This window comes from Talpa occidentalis, unplaced genomic scaffold (genome assembly GCF_014898055.3).
Source record: "Talpa occidentalis isolate TD23 unplaced genomic scaffold, MPIMG_talOcc4v2.1 talOcc4.3, whole genome shotgun sequence".
Classification (NCBI taxonomy): domain Eukaryota; kingdom Metazoa; phylum Chordata; class Mammalia; order Eulipotyphla; family Talpidae; genus Talpa; species Talpa occidentalis.
In genome coordinates, this window is record NW_023603184.1 from 76840314 (window position 1) to 76861082 (window position 20769).

The window sequence follows — 20769 nt, forward strand, 5'->3', positions numbered from 1 at the left end:
TGTCTCTGAAGGGATTTATTATTCTCTAAGCCAAGTTATTCCACTTTCTTGAGCTTCCATTTTCTCATGAAAAAGGGAATAACTACCTTGTTAGATGACTCTGATGATTATGGAAAAAATAAAAGGTAAATATCACGTAATAATTCTTCTCTAAATAGGGATAGTCTTATTTACTTTTTGCTATTCAATAGTTCTGTTGAAACAACTAGAAGAAACAACGCTGTAATATGTGAAATCTAAAAAGATGGGTGTACATTTGTAGTTCCCTGTTTTCTGAATCATATAGCATTTGTAGTGAGAAAATATGGTTTTACTGTAATAAAAATGAACTTTTGAACAATCCATTTACTAGTGTAATGACAGCTCTTACGTTGAATCTACGAGGTATGTTAGATGGTCATGTGAGTGGAGAGGATAATTTGATATTGTCATGTGGAATATATGAATTCTTTTGATATAACAACCATATTGCTCTTCATTATAGCTGTAATTCACATTTTATTGACACTTTTCTTTAAAAATGGAATATACAGAAAATTATATATTAAGACCACCATGAATTATTTAAATGTGAGGAAATAAGTATTCAAAATGTCTCAAAATTGAATTGTAACCTAAATTTCAAGGAGTTCAGGAAAATGATATGATTGCAACAACCATTACTTTTAAAAATATGATTTACTTTGGGCAGTTCTTGTCCTTTAAAACTGCCCACCTGAGTATATGCAGTTGCCTCCTTTCTTTCTCTTGTACTTCATAAACTTGCAAATAATTTTGGATTTACTTTTGTGTATATAAATACATAGTACTGATTATGTGTGTAACAGTGTTCTAAGTATTTTACATATTATTCATGTTAATATGATTGCATAAAATGGCTATTAAACTCATATTTGCTAGATCCTATGTTATAGGTAATATTATTAAGGATTACTAATAAGAAGGCTACTGACTTTTGCGTGTTGATTTTGTATCCTGCCACTTTACTGAATTGATTGATGAGTTGAATTAGTTTTTCTGTGGAGTTTTTGGGGTTCTCTATGTATATTATCATATCATCTGCAAATAGTGATAGTTTGACTTCTTTTCCTATTTGGATTCCTTGTATGTCTTTCTCTTGTCTTATTGCTCGGGCTAGGACTTCCAGCATTATATTGAAAAGCAGTGGTGAGAGTGGACATCCTTGTCTTGTTCCAGATCTTAATGGAATTGCTTTCAGCTTTTCACCATTGAGAATAATACTGGCTGTTGGCTTGTCATAGATGGCCTTTATGATGTTGAGGTATGTTCCTTGTATCCCAAGAATTTCAAGGGCTTTTATCATGAATGGGTGTTGCACTTTGTCGAAAGTTTTCTCAGCATCTATTGATATTATCATATGGTTTTTATATTTCTTTTTGTTGATGTGTTGGATAACGTTGATTGATTTTCGGATGTTAAACCATCCTTGTGCCCCTGGAATGAATCCTACTTGGTCGTGGTGAATTATCTTATGGATACATTGTTGGATTCTGATAGCTAAAATTTTATTGGGGATTTTTGCATCAGTGTTCATTAGGGAGATTGGCCTGTAGTTTTCCTTTTTGTGTTGTCCTTATTCAGTTTTGGTATTAGTGTAATGTTGGCTATACACAAACAATAAATCTGAAGAAGAAATAAAAAAAAAAATCCCTTTTATTATCGAAACAAAAAAATCAAATATTTGGGAATAAATCAAACAAAAGAGGTAAAGGACCTATACAAAGAAAACTATAAAACACTGTTAAAAGAAATAGAAGAAGACACAAAGAAATGGAAAGACATCCCCTGCTCATGGATTGGAAGAATAAACATTATTAAATGGCCATCCTACCAAAAGCAATATACAGATTCAATGCTATTCCAATCAAAATTTCAATGTCATTCTTCAAAGAAATAGAACAATTATTGATGAAATTCATATGGAATCACAAAAAAACCCGAATAGCCAAAGCTCTCCTGAAACAAAAAGAAGGAAATGGAGGCATCACACTCCCAGACTTCAAACTATACTACAAAGCCATAATCATCAAAACTGCATGGTATTGGTACAAGAACAGACATACAGACCAATGGAATCGAATCGAAAATCCAGAAATAAACCCACAGATTTATGGTCAACTAATCTTTGACAAATGAGCAAAGACTATGCAATGGAGCAAAGAAAGTTTGTTCAATAAATGGTGCTGGGAAAACTGGGTCGCTACATGCAAAAGAATGAAGTACATATACACCATGGAATATTACTCAGCATTCAAAAAAGATAAACACATGCAATTTGCAGCAACATGGATGGCGCTGGAAGGGATCATGCTCAGCGAAATAAGCCAGAAAGAAAAAGAAAAATACCAGATGGTCTCACTCATAGCAGGAATCTAGAAAACTTAAATAAGGGACCAGGAAAATGAATAACTATAAGAAAGTGAAAATCAAAATCAACAAAAAACTATGAACCAGAGACACTTTTTGGGGGTTGGGGGGTTGGAGGGGAGGGATTGGGGTCAGAATGGGGGGTTTGCAATTGTATGGGGGAATATAAAAATAAAATTTATTATAAAAAAAAAGAATTACTAATAAACTGTGGAACAGAGAGGTGAAGTATTTGCCCAACATCATCATACAATTAATATATTGCAGAACTGAGATTTAAACTCAGGCATTTGATTTCCCAAGCCCATACCATTTAACACTAAGCTCAGTTCTTGCACTATGAAATTTTCTAAATTAGACTTAAAATACCCACTACTGTCCTTAATAATGTGCCTCACTGTACATAAACAAGCAATATTTAATTCTTCTTTATCCCATGTAATATTAGGAAACAAAAGGAAACAGATTATCTATTTTAAAATGTTGTGCTTAAGTATCCAAAAACAAAACTGGAAATTGGTGTATATGATAAATGCTTACTGAAAAATGGTATGAAAATGTTTGTTAATTCCCTACATGGAGGATGAGGTAGCTTTAAAACAATATTTCAAGGAGTTATTTTTTTTTAATTTGTGATATATCAGTTTTAATTTCATAGCACTGAATGTCATATATTTTTATAATTTATTTTTCATGAGCCCCCTATTGTTATTCACCAGAATATAGGGAAGAAAATATTATTAATATTCTTGTATAGAACCTTTGTCCCCATTTTTATTGTGATTTTACTTTTGGTAATACAATAGCCAATATGCTCCTGCATCTCTTTGCTTTTCTTCTTCTAACAGTAAAAATGCTACTTTACTGAAACGGATAAATGGAATGGATAATGCTTGCTGTATGCTCAGTGATCCTTATAATAGTGAAAAGTAGACTGTAATCTGATAATTTCCCAAATGGGAAACTGACAGAATTCAGAATTTCATGTTTGAAAAGCAAGTTCCTTTTATAGGTGACATTCTTTAATGTGTGTAAAAACTAGAATATCTGGTTTGAGCCCTGGAAAAATATTTTGCAGTAGTGTAAACTAGCTTATGTTATGCAAAATGAAGTCACATGTAAATAATATTTCAAGATGGCAAGAACACTTCCCTTCCCCTAATCAAATGCATTGCATTTCCCCTCCCCCTCCTTCTCCCCCCTCTATCTCTCACTCTCTCTCTCTCTCTCTCTCTCTCTCTCTCTCTCTCTCACACACACACACACACACACACATGCACACACACACGGCTTGAAAGCATCGTATTATTTTCTGACATTCTATGAATTTTCTAGGGGTAATGTCAGTGTGGGCAAACCTGATCGTAAATGAAATACATTGATTTTATTTTAAGGAAGAGAGTGATGTAATACTTAGACCTTGGCCATTTTTCATATCCAATTCCTTTAAATTACTCTGAACATAAAAATTACAATTCCTTCCTACAAAATACTGAACAATCTGAGGGACAAAAGTTACATGCACATAATTTTGTTTTTACAAAAATTAAAATAAATCCTATCTTATAAGTGTCTTTCACAGAGTTTGTGACTAAAAAATTCTGATAAGGGAAATTTTTAGAGAAAACATCTTTTATTATACCAGTGGCATCTTGATAATCCAAACCACAGTTTCTTGTCTTATTTCATTTTAGTCAAATCTAATGTTTATTAGTTGCCTATTATATACTAAGTTGTACCTCTTCCCTTCAATTCCTTTATGCTTTGCAGCTTTGTAGAGTGAAGGAGTTAAGGAATTAGGAATGGTAGGAAAAAAATATTGCTCACAAAGTTCATGGTTTGCAGAAACTCTCATGTGACAAAGGGAAATAAGTTACATTACCAAATTGAAGTTGAAAATATTTAGAAAGAAAACAAGATTCAAATCAGAGAGAAAGCACAGGAAATCTTATAGCTCAGGAAATCTTGATAGGGAAAATAGTACCAAGGAAAAATGAAAGCTAAGCATTGAGGAAAGACAAAGTATAGCTACAAAATTTATGAATCAGAGAGGTGATTATTGTTACTCAAGTCTAGAAGATAACATAACACACATTTCAAATAAGATTGGAAGTATGTTCTATAAGATCAGAAATTTCAGTAAATTGGGCCATCTGCTTACTCTACACTAACAGGGGGAGAAAGGGAAAGATACACTCCCTGTAGGAAAGAGCTTGGTGTGAGACTCATATGTCTAATCATGACAAAGGGAACACTATTTGCAGAGGAATGAGGCTTCCATAGCTTATAGCACATGTTATAATGGGGAAGAGTCAAGCAAGAGGTATAAGGGTTACACTGAAACTCTACCAAATGGTTGTGATATTCTGGGGGCAAGGGGAAGAGAAAAAAAAAAGAAATATGAAACTTAGAATTGATAACATTTTATAAGGATTGAGTGCATGAAATGAAATCACAAAACAAAGATCATGATTGCTATTGAACCAGAATGTGGAACACGTGGGGATGGTAGCACATATGTTTCTGTAAACAAAATTTTCCTAAAATGAAGAAACATACACAGATGATGAATCTCTTCTCATACAACACTCCGTCTCACCCCCCAAAACACAGTGACTATGTGGGGGATTTACACAAATGGGTCCTTTATATTTTATTCTAATTTACTGTTTATAATTAGTTACTTGCAATTCTGGAAAACCTTCTACAGCTTGCTACAGGTTTTTTTTTTTTTTTATTATTGATGTACTAGCAATAACAAAAAATGTGGGAATTTTGTGTAAAACCTTTAATTTCTAAGATTTCTCTATTTTATTGTAAAAGAGAAAATGAAACGCCAAACTAATTCAAATAAAGTATAGAACCATTCCCATCATACACTACACATGAAATATTGCTAACTGTTAGCTAACATAAATTGTTTTGCAGCTCACATATTACATGATTATAGTGAAAATAATTTTTGGAATGTTAATTCATATTAATCACCTACCTTGTGGCTGACGACTGGGATGGTATATCTGAAGATCAAATGGCTGTGCACTGGTTTTCTGAATCACACTGACATTCTGTCCTGTCCACTTGTTGGCTTTAGACAATGTATTGGTCCTCCAGTCTGTCCAGTAGACCTCACTCCCATATAGAGACACAGCAAAAGGATGAGAGAGGTACTCATGGCCTCGGATGATTTCTATCATCCCTGTTCCATCATAGAGGGCTGAATAAATAGCATCTGACCTACAAAAAGGTAAATACATCAGTAACTTTCAAAATTCACACACATAACATGTGATATGATAATATTTTCATAATACCATTTAATGACAATATATATTATTTAAAATATTTCATGAGCCTATGTGATTAGTAGAAAGGAAAAATAATAAGGCTGGAAAATCACCATAATAAAACAAAAAAAGCTGACAAGTTTCAATGTATATATGCATGTTACAAACTTTTAGGCCATCTTTTGATGTTAAGAAAACTGTCTGATGCCAAATGAAATGTCAGAAAGAGAAAGAGAAATATCACATGATTTCACATATATGTGGTATATAAAGAAACAAAATAAAGGGTCAGAGAGAACCTGGCTAATAACAAATTAAGAAATATATCTGATTTCCAGAGGAAAGACGCATGGTGGAGAGCAAAGTGTGGAGTTCCTATGGTCTATGATGGAGGACTGTGGGGGCCTTGATGGTGGGTGTGGTGTGGTGTGATGGTATGCATCTGAGGAGGTGTTATCCTATACCTCTGAATCACACATAGTATTATAAACCAGTTACCTCATTATTAAAAATAAATGAATAAAAGCTGTTTAAGGAAGGAGAAAGAAAATATAGAAGGATTATTTATTAAACAGAAAAGAGATTTGTTTTTAAACCTGGCATCTGTCCAAACTATTCTTTTTTCAAAGTGGTCCACAGTCAGTCCATTAGGCCAAGCCCCAGTTTTCATGTCTTTGTAGATCGTTTTTCTCCCAGCACCACTCATAGAAGCAGATTCAATGCGAGGGAAATTGGCATCCCAATCTGTCCAGAAAAGAATTCTGAAGGAAAAAAAAATGATAATATTGTTCCAGCCATTCATTCACAAGTATTTATTGAGTGTTTACCTATGGAATGGAATGGCTAGGTAAACAGTTATAAGACAACCAGATGTATTAGCAGCCCTCGTAAAACAGACAGGCTAAGCACAAATTCATAATTACAGATTCTGAAATATTTTGGAAAAAAGTTTTGGCATGAGAGAGAATAGCAGGTGGGTTATCATGTAGGGTAGGCAATCAGGGAGAAAAGTACTTAGTAGAAGTGATATTTACACAAAATTGGAAGGATCAGGAGAATAGTGTAAAGAAAATGACAAGTAGAATAAACAGTAGATAGAAAGGCCCTGATAGGAAAAGCTGCATGGGTGATTTACTGAACTGACATAAGACTGATATATTAGAAATGTGGTGTGTGGGGAATAGAGGAGACTATGAATTTGAAGAGGCTGAGCTTACAGGTCTTGGAAAGCCAGCAATTATTTGGGATATTATTCTATGAGATTAAGAGGCATGTATGAATACACACATAGAAGATATATATTGATTATAATGAAGCAAAATCATAGGTATGTCAGTAGTTATTTTTAAAGACCACTAAAAGAAGAAAATGGTCTAAGGGTATTGGTGGCAGTAAAGAGAAGTGAATGGATTCAATGTATATTTGTAAGAAGAGTTGCCTGGATTAGATGTAGAATTTGCTAGAGAATAGAATCCTAGTGACTGTCAAGTTTTTGTTTCACCAAACTCAGACTCGGGATAAGGAAAGTAAGTGCATGGAATCCACTAAGTGAAATAGGGAAAATAATAGCAGAGTAGATTTCAAGAGCTTGGTATGTATAGACAGCAATCAAAAGTTTAGTTATGAATATTTTGATTTTGAAAATTTAGGATATCAAAAAAGAAGGATTCCAGAAAACTGAGTGGTTTGCTAAGATAAAGCTAAGATAATAAGGCTGGCCTGGAGATATGATTTTGGAAGTCCTCAGTATAGAGATGGCATTTAGATTCACAGGATGAAATAGCTCATACGACAGAAGATGTGGAGCAAAACCAGAAGGGAATCATATACCTTGAACTGCACAAACAAGTAACTGTTAAAATGTACCTATTTATATGTTTAAAATCTTTTTTTTTTTTTTGGTAACATACAATTTGTAACCCTAAAAAAATCACAGTGCATAAACAGTTATATATAATAGACAGTAAGTGCTTTATGTGCACTTGATTTGTGAGACTAAGATCATGAAGAGCTTGCAGAAATGACACAGTGGCCTAAACGGCTGATGCTTGTTTCTATGGCAAATTATGTAGTATATTTACACAATTCCACAATAACTACCATTAGCTAATATATTTTGAGTGCTTACTCTATGCTAAGTGCAGTCTTCTGTGTTATATATAGGTTAAATTATTTAGTTGACCATGAGGTGATTGCTAAAGTTATCTACATTTTACATATGAGAAAGAAAGGCTAACATAGCTAAATTACATGACCAAGATTACGTAGCTAGCAAGTGGCAGATGGGGCTGGGAAACTGGACAGCCTAATTTCTGTTTGCACACGTTAAACATCTAACTCAATAATGTCATGTCACTAAAAAAAAAAAAAAATAACAAAAGGCAAGCATCTGGTACAGGAATGGGAGCATTGCTGGTGATAAATGGTGCATGTCTTCTCCACTTTGGGAATAGAACCAAGGGGTATTATGGAGATTTGGAAAGAAAGACAAAGGACTGGAGAGAAAGTGACAGTCCAGTTAATCTTCCTATTATCAGTTCTGATAACATTTTGCTGATAAATGATGGTTATTGGTAAAATCAGTTTGTCCTTTATTATTCTTATAATAGCTTAGCTATTTTTTGATCCTTTTGTAAGATAGTTGAGCATAGGCATTTGATAAATAACCATGGGATACGAAACACTCTTATGGAAAAAAATCAAAATCCAATTCAACTTATTACTTTTTAAAAGTCATTATTGTCTATTTAAGGAAATGTGGAGTGAGGCAAACTAAGAGTTTATCATGACTTCCACCTTTGAGAAGTATATCATCTCTTAGAGGACAAAGGAATTACCAATATAAAGTCATTTCACGACAACTCAAAATAATATATAATGCATTTAGTAAGTATGTATGTTGAAAGAGTATGGCAAACATGGAATGAATACTCTTGCCTTTTTGGTAAGAGTGCAATTTCATACTCAACTAAGGTTCTGGGCATGCAATAAATGTAATTAAATACTTGTCTCAGTGTTGAATTGTGTGATATCTATATTCTTGCTCTTATATATCAAATAAACTTGGAATAATCAAGGTGGATATCTGTCACTTACTCCAGCATACTTAGCTCAGAATCAATTTTCTCATCTGTAAATGTGAACAATAACTGTAGGCACTTATTGGAAACATTCAACGATGTAATAAGTGTAAGCAATTAAGCATATAGGTTGGATAGCACATAGAAAAACTGTTTGTGCATGCACCCACACACATATTCAGGGAAAATAAATAATTCAAAGGCAAAATTTCAGTCTTTCCAAACTGTTAAAATAACTGGGTTTGGGAGGAAGAGAATGAGAAGTAATGATATTTTCAATATTTAAATTTTACAATAGCATGAATGTGATGGTAGATTAATTTTATAAACATGAATCATAGCCATGAGTACAGCTTTCAAAGGTGTAGGTTATGGGATTGGATTTACCTCACAGAATGCCTAGCAAGCAATGGATTTATAATTTAAAAGAATTTTATTTCATGGGCAGCTTTATTATCAGTTTCCATGGCCTTGTTAATATCCAAGTCAATAATTGTTTAATCATAAAATAAGTAAGCAAACTATAAGGAAAGTATAAAAATGAACATTAATAACAGGAGCTAATGATTGTTGAAGCTGGGTAATGATGGAAATGAGGGGATTCATTATACATTTCCTTTTATGTATTTGAGAAACTTCTATAATCAATGTTTAAAAGTATAGATACCTCAATTAAAAAAAACATTTAAATATAGCAGAGGGTATTTATAAAATTTTATTATTGGGAAACATTCCCTGAAAGATTAATGTTTAAGGTTAGGATTATTGTAGATGAAAATAACTACCAGGAAATAGCATGAAATAAGTTATAAGTGTGTACATACAAACACTTCTTGTTAATTAGAGAATGGAGTAAAGATTAATTAACATAACGAAAGTAAGCGATTCAGATTTAGTTGAATGTCTTTCTTGAAAACAATGTACATAAAGTGAACTATGCACCTCATTTCAAATTATTTTGGATCCACACATCTTTATATTATCGCACATTATTTGTCAAATTCTTGTTAAACTTAGGACTAAAAAAAAAGTAATTAAAATAGAAACAAGATCAACATAGTGTTAATCAAATTTAATGTGATTTCTTGGCAAACAAGGTGAGGTAGTGATATTTGCAAATTTGGAAAATATTAGGGGATATAGTCTTTGAAAACACTGAATTTGAGAATCATATATAATCATAGGTGGTCACCACCAGATCTAGGCAGGGCTATTCTTCACACTCTGAATTGATGATCCAAAGATTTCTAAAATATCGCCCTTTGTCTGTATAACAAATGGAGAATGCTATTTCTTGTTTTAACTCTTTATCAGGTTCTGCTTGTATGTTGTGTAAAATCCAATATACATATCAGTAAATATGCAAATCAATATTATTTGTATGTAGGCTTACCAAAATATGCACTGTGGACTCTAAAATAGATGTTCTCATGGATAAAAGAAACACATGTGGGTTGGGACAATTTGCAGCATTCTAAAATAAGTATGCCTTCATTTCCTTAGTAGATATAACAGTATTAAACTGTTTCTTCTTTAGTGGTCACTGTGGTCTTAACTTTTAATTAATTCATGTGGGAAATTTCTAATACTTTTAGAATTTTAATACTTTTAGAATTCCCCAAAAGCATTCTTAAACTTTCCATAACACAGTTAACAATTAATTTTAAAAGTTGATTTTTAAGGATCATTGTTTCATAAAATTCTAAGTGTTCTTTTGTATACTTTACAATGTGGTATTTTAAAAGAATGCTTTTTTCCTTATCACTTTCTTTTTATTGTTAAAACATATTAGCATTTCAGTGATAGCATTATTTCTTCAAGTATACAAGGACCGAATATCCCTTCTTGCAAGACATATGGAAATGTTTAGCCATAATTGCTTTAAAAAAAGAGACTACAGTCTACTGATTCTACAGTTCCTGCATTCACGGGTTAGTCTGTATCAGGATTAAATTGGGTCAATGGAGCATGAACAACTTGCACCATTACAGGCATGAAAGGACCATTATCATCTATCAGGTCAAACTGCATAAGGTGAAAATAAATGATCTTGGTAAAAAAAGAGGTTACTTATCTACAATCTTTAGTCCTTCTAAACCAACATCTTTATTAGTTTCATTTAAGAATACTTCCAGATAAAATTAAAATTTTATTTAGATATCTTTCTAATCTTTACAATTGCTATTTCTGCTCCCACCAATTGCAATTGTTATAGCAGAGTCCATTTTTTTGTGACAAATTAAAACTAAATACCAGCAATGCAGCAGGCGAGGCTATGCAGCTGCAGAAGAATAAAGGCAATAAAAGTTCAAGAACTGAAGTGAGTGACCTGTAGATTCTGAACTCCCTGATAATTGTTACTCCCTAATAATAAGCTTGATGTTTAGAGGAGATTTATGTACTCTTTGGGGTCACCTTAGCAATAAGTGTATTACCTTAAATTGAAATGAAAGAATAATGACTCCTCCCTAAGACTTCCAATTTGGGATATTGGGTCAGAATACTGAAGGAATGCGACATGATGACATATATGTTTCATAATGTAAAATGAAGGTTTGTGGATTCTATGCAGGGGAAGTAAAGTAGTCCATTAAGAACATTTCTATTTTGGCATCTTAAAAGGACAAAATGACCTGACAACTATAGCAAGTTCAAATGATTTAAACATGTTTTATAGGGTGATGTTATGGTCTGTGTTATCTTCAGCAAGCAAAATGATTGGTTGCACACTTTTTTTTTTTCTTTTTTTTTTGGTAATTGGAGACAAGACTTTTTGTATTATCCACTAGCTGAATTTTTACTGTATACTTTGTTCTTTAGTATGTTCTTATGCTCCTGTAAGTTACATGCAAATACTATTCTATTCATATGAATGCATAAACTAACAACAGGTGTTTGCTGAGTACACTTCATACACCAAGAGCAGTGGAGGAGTTTTCAGTGTTGCTTTTCTTATACTTAGTTTAGCTTTGTAGTTCACTGTGTATATGTGCTTATTTCTATTCAATTCTCAGCCTACACCTTATGAAAATACCAATATCCTGAACTTTTTACTAAAATATACCTGAAAATATTTCATTGTTTGCACTACATTTTCAGAAATAATTGCTACAATTGGGCTTTAAAGGTGTTTATATGCCTCATAGCTTAATCATATTAATCATCTATAAAATAATTTAACAATAAAAATACTATCAGATCCTGATAACCAAATCTATCACCCTTTCAAGAAAATTTCAAGAAAATTTTAAGAAAATTAATACTATGATCTCAACTTTGGTCATTTATGCCAGAAACAACTTTGCAAATGTCATTTACCTGCTTTTACAAATAACTTAATTGTCTTAATTAGCCTCACAATTTCATATTGGCAATTAGGAATAGAAGACATCAGCTTTTGCAGAAGCATTAATAATTTTTGTCTACTCTTAGGCCAGATTTTTATACTTTCAATTCTTAGATGATATTTTACTTTTGGAGAGCCCTTTATTTAACTAAAATAGTGTTTTCATTTTACTTAAACAGTATTCATGAGTTGTGTGTTCTTTGTGTTTCTGTTTATTTTCCTCTCAGGTTGGAAATTCCCTAGCAAACGAAGATAAATATGTTTATCCTGCTTATTGTCAGGTCAAAGCTTCCTCTGCTATACAGATTGCTTTGTTCAGGTCATATCATTTTCAAAACTTTCATACACCTGTTTTGTTTTGTTTTTGTTTTTTCTCACTATATGTGCCTTTTGTAATTTGGGAAGTATTTGGTTTTTCTTGCATGTTGTTATTCATGGTAAGATTACAACATTGTCAAAAGTTTCACTTTTCCCTTGCACAGATAAGAGACTAATACAACTTAGATAGGTCACATAGAAAATTTGACCTTTTTTGACATATCAGTTGCTACATTAAAGATACAATATCATTGATAATAAACCTTTGTGGGAAATAAAGTGTCAGGATCAGCTATTAGAACCTCAGGAGCAGACCATTAAAAAAAAGAATTTATTATTACATATAACAGATCTATTCCTGGTGAATTGTTACTACAGGAGGCACTGTGTTAAAGGGGTAAAGGGGACAGTATAAACTGTGGAACTACAGACCACACCTTCAGGAGAAAATGTATGCATTATTAGCTCACTGTTGGCAGATCTCTCTGTTTTTCAAAAGAAGTCAGAAATCCAGGCCTGCATGTAAAATCTGTTGATATTTTCAATTTTGGCAACTAATTCAAATAAATTTAAAACATTCTGGAAGGTGAGGCAAACACATCAATGAGAGTTGCCAGTTTGGAAACCTGCTCTGAACAAGCTGCTTCAACCCTTAATTTCTGTCTGAATTGGGGAAAAGTAAAACAAAGAAACTTACCAGTGTATTGATTTCATAGTCTTGGGCATAACCAGAGTATAAGTCAGAGAGTGTAGCCCGGAAGCTGACTAAACACAGTGCTTAGTTTTCTCTCTCCTGCATCTCATTAAACTCCCTCCCAGCTGACACCCCTCTTTCATTAGTGTTTCTTGGATTTTGTATTAGTTAATGGCACTGAGCAAAAAAAAAAAAAAAAAAAATCCTTTCTACCACCCTTTAAACTTGACTATTGTTTGTATTTACAAAGTAATTCCTACAAAAAATAAATAACTAAAAGTAATAAAGTTCTCACATATGTCAATTATATATCAATAAGAATATTTACCATTCCCTTCAAAGCCACTTCATGATAAAGAGGTCATTATCCTTGACTTGTAAGGAGGGAAGAAAAAACAATAGTTTTCCCAGAGAGTAAGTGACTGAATCCACATTTTCTGATTCCAAACCAGTGTCTCTCTTCTGCTTTTTCACAAAGGAACACACAGGGGAATCATGGAGGCAATAACCTGAGTTATTTAACTTTTGACCCTGTTCTCCTGAGTCATATGCCTTGTCTTTCAAATACCCCAGTAGTCAGCATCTCACAACTTCCAAGTTTATTCTAATTTTCTTTTAAACTGACTCCAAGTACATACAAAATAAATAATGGGTGAGGGGGTTAAACCAGTGACTGTTTGAACCGAAGATTGGTCCTGTGGTTTGCAGCCATTAGAAATAATTAAAACATCTTGTTGGTATGCCAAAAAGAAATTCATTAATTACTAGTTCAAAATATAGTTGTGTAGGGTAAAGAAAATGTCAGGCTTTTCTGCCCTTCCGCCATCAGGATAGATGATGCATCCTTGTCCTGAATGCATGCCTGATGGCGGGCACCTGGAATAGGGTGTGGACATAGGTAGATGGGATACACCTGCGCTAAGACTGTGCTTTTTTTTTTAAGGGAAGCATCATGGGGATGTCAGCAAAAGCCGAAGCAGAGAAAGCAGCAGTAGAAGCCGAAGCAGAAGCCGAAAGAGAAGCTGAGAAAGAAGTAGCAGAAGCCGAGAGAGAAGCAGAGAATGCCAGAGAGCCCAGATAAAGTGAAGACTTGCTGGGGCTGGGAGGCCTGCCAGCCTCCCGGCCCCCCAGCATCCCTGCCTGCCATATGCCTGGTGAACCCCAATAAAAGACCTGCAAAAAACTGCTGAGGACTCTGACTCCTCCTTTACCCGGTCTGCATGGGATCAGAGAACCTACACTGAGGTCCATTCCTGACTCTACAAGTTGCAATAGCTTTCAATAAGACCTAATGCCCATATTTAGAAAAAAATACTTTTCTATTCTCCAAAAGTACCTAGTAAGGAATTATGAAACCAACCATGTGGCAATAAACTTAAACTGCTTTATAAAAACAAACTTAAAACTAGTTTAAAGTTAAACTAGGTAATAAACATACACACAACTCAATGCATACACACAATTATGTAAGTGTGTGTATATATATATATATATACATACATATGCATGCATATGTATGTATATACATATATACATACATATATACATACATACATATATATATATATATATATATATACACATACACCAAATAAACACTTTGAGTCATAATTTATGAGGTAATTGAATTCAATATTAATTTGAAAGATGCTTTTTTATACCAAAGTGTTTCTGTGAAGGATACATTCCCTTACCCGTATCTGGGGTCCAAAGCAATGGCCCGCGGGTGTTCCATGGCTCCTGCTATTAGTGTAGTTCTTAATGAACCATCCAGTTTGGCCACTTCAATTTGGTCAAGATTGCTGTCTATCCAGTATATGTTGCTTGCTATCCAGTCGACTGTTAGTCCTTCAGGGGTCGCCAGGCCATGCTCAACAACCACTTCAATTGCACTGACGCCTGCAATAAAATGTGAGAACAATAATTTTGCCCATTAAAGAACACAAAATGAACATCCTGTTTATTATATACATTGTATAAATTTATTATATAAATTCTGTGAGACATGGTACAAAAATAGTGCCTGGCATGTAGGTAACTAGAGTTCCAAATTTTGAATTACTGATCTTCCTGCTAGGTAGAAAATAATTTATAAAAACTTCTGAGGCTAATAACAATGATTAAGTTGAAAAAAAGTTATTTCTTGTTTCTGACTCTTTAGGCAAAACTAGGGATTTGGGGAATAATAATGCTAAGCTGATTAAAATCAATGCAATGCAATTCAAATGTTGATCTACCTGGGTAGAATAAAGAAAAAAAAAATCTACCTGAGGCAACATGCATTATAGCTAGTCAGCATCCACACTTTTTATTTTTTTTTAAGCATGACAGATAAAATGGCTTAATCTCTATTTAACCTCAACAAAAATAAGCACCAAATCACACTCTCCCCTTCCCCAATTATCTCCTGGCCATAAATTTTGCAGGATATATCAGATTTGCAAATAAGAGAAGGAGTTAATTTGGCCTAACTAAAACCAACCAATTTGATAATGTCCACAAATATTCCTATGTATTCCTTAATATTGTTTGGAATTAAAAAATATCTTCACCTTTTCTAACAGCATAACTTTTCACTGTTTATGACATTGCCAATATTTTTTGTTAGATAGTTTACCAATGTGTTTTTTAAACAGCTTACTATTCCCATGGATCCATCATTTGCAATTAGCACCTTTCAGTATGACAAGATACAAATTCACACATCGTAAGTATACTGTATGCTTATATATTATCAATTTTTCAACATTGCATAGGTGATTTAAGTAAGAATTTAGACTTTGATAGAAATACCTGGCCCTTAACATGCTACACAAATGCAGTATTCTGAAGAAGAATATTACATATGTTTATTTCAAAGTCTTACTACTCAGAAAAGTCTTGAATTAGGCAAGAGTAAGTCAAAATAATGCAAAAGGCTTTAGCTTACATTAGCATATATTTTAATGATTTCTGCAATACTTTTGCCATTATGCTGAAAATAAGAAAATAAAGAAAAAGCAAGATATCTTAACTCACAAAAATGCAACTAGTAGCATACATGCAGTTTTCTTTTTTCTTGTAAACCAATTTCTTTATTGAATACCCATGGAAAAGTCCATGGTTTGAAAATGGTATAAATTGCAAAACTTTACCACTTCACTCCCCCATATATCTGGACCTATCCCTGGTTTTACATATATGAGGTAGAAGATAAAGAAATAATGGTCAAAATTAATCAAAATATTGATTAGAACATATTTTCCTGGAATTTTCAACTAAAATGAATCTAAACATTAAGTCAAACTTGTTATATATGTGTATCTATATGTACATATATATTTATATTTATACCTCCACTTTCAGAGAGCTTGCCCCGGTATATTCTGTCTTCTACAACATCTGTCCAATAAAGCAAACTTTGATTGAAGTGGAAATCAAGTGCTATTGTGTTTCTTAATCCAGGAACAAGTAGACTATAGTCTCTTTTATGAAGATCAATCCTTCTGATCTCATGGCGAATAGAAAAGATGATGAATGCTTCAAAAGGATCTGAAATTAAAATTATTTTAATAGGTTTATGAAAATATTTAGGTATCTTGATAGCTAAAGGAAAATGAGGTATAAACCATTTATTTGAATTACAATTTACTATATAATTCCCTGTCATTAAAATACAATACATTTTAATCCAAAATTTAAAAGAAACTGGAAAACTTAGATTTGTGTGTTCATTAAAATAAGGTATAAATGTGATTTTATTTCTTTTCTATATGCCTAATTCTGATTAAAGAATGGGACTGTTGTGGGACTTATAACTAGAGAATATTTCTCATAAGAGGGAAGAGTGTAGTGCCCTTCACAATCCAGCAAAATAATGACTATGCATTTTTTTCCACTAGTTTTTTGAGCCTGGACTAGAACTGAGTTGGAAAATGGGGGAAAATTTGAACACATATATGAATTTAAAGTTTTATGTTTTTCACCTAAATGAAAAAAAAAAAAAAAGCTTCAATACTTGAAAGTTACTAAAATCATCATTTTGAAAATGTATCAAGTCTTGTACCAAGTACTGTCAGAGTGCTAATATGAACTAGAAATAAAATCTCCTGATGAACATGCATTTTGAGGTGGGGAGGGACAAAGACTCACAAGTTTTACCCTATTTCTATGTGCTACCTCATTGATCGTTCCTTTCAGATAAATCGGTTTCTATATGTCAAGTCTACACAAGTTATCTTGTCTAACAGAGTGTCCAAAGAATGTAGTCTAAGAGGTAGATGTTATTTGAAAATCTAGATAATGGGTTTGTAAATTTACAGATAAATTTTGAAGTTAAAGGGAAAGAATATCTTTTCCTCAAAGGTAATATGTCTCCTTTCTAATACTGTCAGTGTTCATGTTTTTGCTTGAATGTCTATAAGTAGCTATGTAATGGAAGAACACCAAATTACACAAGAATAAGAAAAAATGGTGACCTAGAGAGAGATCACTTCTTAAAGGCATTCAAATCCATAGTTTGAATTATCCCTATGTGTAATGCACATTTTGAAAAAAAAATAGACAAAAATAATTAAAAAAGGTCAAAAGATAAGACAAAACTGGATTAAAATTTTGTAATATAAGAAAGAATTCCCTAATGAAAACTATAAAATAAAGATAAAAAATAATAATGGAGACTAAGCTACATACTTTTTTTACAGATTTTGGATTATAGAAGAAATCAAAGCAGACATTAAAAATATCTTGAGATGAACAAAAATGAGGATGAAAGCTACCAGAATCTATAGGCTATAACAAAAACAGCCTTAAGTTTGAGGAAAATTATAGCACAGTCCTACATTAAGAAGCAAGAAAAATCCCAAATAAATAATCTCATATCACACATAAAGCAACTTGAAAAAGAGGAATACACAAGACACAAAGTAGGAGGAATGAAATAATGAAAAGTAAATAGAAGAAATAAATGAAATAGAGATTAAAAAGACTATATAAAATCAATGTAATATGGAGCCATTTCTTTAAAACGATAAATCAAATAAATAAACCCTTATCTACATGAAAACAAAAAGACAAGCTATTAAACATAATCAGAAATAAAAGAGAATAAATCACTAAATATAGCAAAGAAATACACAGCATCATACAAGCTTACTTTGTACAAGCTTACTTTAAAGAACAATATGCCAATAAGTTTGAAAACCTTAAAGGATATAGTCTACCAAAACTAACCCAGGGAGAAACAAATGGATTGAAAAATTATCACAAACATGGAAATTAAACAAGTAATAAAATAATCTTTGAAAAACCAAAAACTCAGGATGAGATAGCTTTACAAGCACATTTTATCAAAACTTTAAAAAAATAACTAATGCCTATTTTTCTCACATTGTTTTTAAAATTACAAGAAAGATGCCCCATAATACATTTTACAATGTTAATATCACCCTAATGCAAAACCAAACAAAGCATGAGAAAATTATAGAACAAAATCTCTGATGAACCTTGATGCAATAATTTTCCACAAAATAACTAAATCAATTCAACAGTATATCACAAGGAAAATACATCATAATCAAGTAGCATTTATCCCAGGATACAGTGGTTTAATAAACATAAATTAATGCAATACATCATATCAACAGAAGTATAAATAGATTCCTATGACAATATCAACAGATGCAGAGAAAACATTGATTAGATTCTAACATTGGTTAGATAGCAGTATTTTTATCATTTATGATAAAAAACTCTGAATAAAATAGGAATAGAAAGGGTCTAATAAAGGCCCTATACCCCAAACCAATAGCCAATATTTAGGACTGTTGAGCTCATCGATGCCTCCATACAAACAATGACAATACTGGCAAAAATGGCAAAATTAACCCACCTTTTGAACTCCGGAAATTAATCAATGTCTAGAGACAATCCAAGGAGTGTTTATTTAAGGAAAATTGCTGACTATAAGCGATAACAGCTGTTTGTGGAATATAAGAAGTACTATTCTCATGCCCCTTTTCTACGATTTCAAGGGACTTCTGGTCACAACAGCTCAGAAATCACTGGAGGGGGAAGGGAAGTAAAATATAGTGTTCCACTAAAGTTCCAATCTTTCAAGAACTATTCAACTTTGGAAAGAAATACCATTTTTTTAAAATAGGATCCCTAACTGGTGGCCTAAGGTTTAATCTCAGTGTTACCACCACTCCTGCATGAGTTTGATCCCCAGACAGGTAGCTAACCAACGTATAATGCAACAGACCTTTCCTATCTCACCAGCTGCTCCCCTCAACAGTGTATTTCAGCCGGTCTGCCTGTTCTGCTCCTGGTTCTGTCTCTGGTGAATCCTCTAGCCCCGTTGCACCTCTGACCTACACCCCAGCTTTTCCACACAAAATATATAAATAAATAAATAGATAAATAAATATTGTAAATAATGGAATTGGGGCATTAGGCCATATATAAAAATTAACTCAGAATTTATCATGGACCTAAATGTAAAAGCTGAAACCACACAGCTATTAGAATACCCGGGAGGAAATCCTAATGATCTGTTTGGCAATGATTTTTTTTTTTTTCAGCTATGACTCGAAGACACTTACAATAATAAATTAAACTTCATTAAAATGTTTTGTACTTCAAAGGAAATCAAGAAATTAAAAAAGACAGCCTATAAAATGGGAAAAAAATGTTTCCAAATTACATATCTGATTGGGAATGTTTGCCTAGGATATATAAAGTACAATTACATTTCAATAATTAGATAAATAGCAGTTTCAAAATGACAAATGCTCTTGATAAACATTACCCACAGGAAGTGATGCAAATGACCAACAAGGAAAATAAGAGATGGTCAACATTATTAGTCATTAGGGAAATGAAAATCTAGCCTAGTGAGATACAACTTTACTCCCATTAAGATGACTAAAATAAATAAAAAAAAAAGATGGACAATAACCACTGACAATGAATATTGGATAGACATTCGACCTTCATATATTATTTGTAGAACATTAAAATGATCAGTGACCTTGGAAAACTGTTTGACATTTCCTCACTAAATGTGCTAATCACTGAATTAGCGCATGATCAGAAATTTCATTCCTAGGTATATACCCGATCAAAATGAAAATGTATGTTCACACAAAAAAATTGCACATGAATATTCACAGCAGTATTTTTCATAACACACAAAAAATGGAAACACTCCAAATGTTCATGGATGTATGAATGGTTAAATACAAAGTTGGCATATTAATATGATAGCTATATTATTCAGAGTAAAAATAAAGTGCTGATATAGGCTAACACATTGATGAACCTTGAAAACAATATGTCAAGTGAAAGAAGACAGTCACAAAAGACCACATACTACATGATTCCATTTATATGAAATGCCAGAATGGGAAAATCAACAAGACAGAAAATAGATTAGAGATTGCCACTAATAGAGACAGGGATAGAGATTGATGTGATATAATTTTTAATATTTTTGATGTTTGTTTGAGGGGAGATATTAAATATTCTGAAATTTGATAGTGGTGATAGCCATACTTCTTAGTGAATATACTGCAACCACTGTATTGTTCACTATTAAATTGTGATTTTTAGCATATAGGAATTATACCTAAATTTATCTGTTACAAGAATAGAAATATGGTAGTGAATGTGAACAAT

The 20769-nt window shown here is 32.6% G+C and overlaps 1 protein-coding gene across 1 annotated transcript in view; it reads right to left on the reverse strand.

Moving 5' to 3' along the window:
• Positions 1 to 20769, reverse strand: part of LRP1B (LDL receptor related protein 1B) — a 1722250-nt gene that overhangs the window by 535468 nt on the left and 1166013 nt on the right. The window contains exons 24-27 of the mRNA XM_054699700.1: positions 16447 to 16644; positions 14808 to 15012; positions 6272 to 6436; positions 5381 to 5625 (exon numbers count right to left, since the gene is read on the reverse strand). Coding sequence (XP_054555675.1) covers positions 5381 to 5625; positions 6272 to 6436; positions 14808 to 15012; positions 16447 to 16644 — 813 coding nt within the window. The remainder of the gene's footprint in view (positions 1 to 5380; positions 5626 to 6271; positions 6437 to 14807; positions 15013 to 16446; positions 16645 to 20769) is intronic.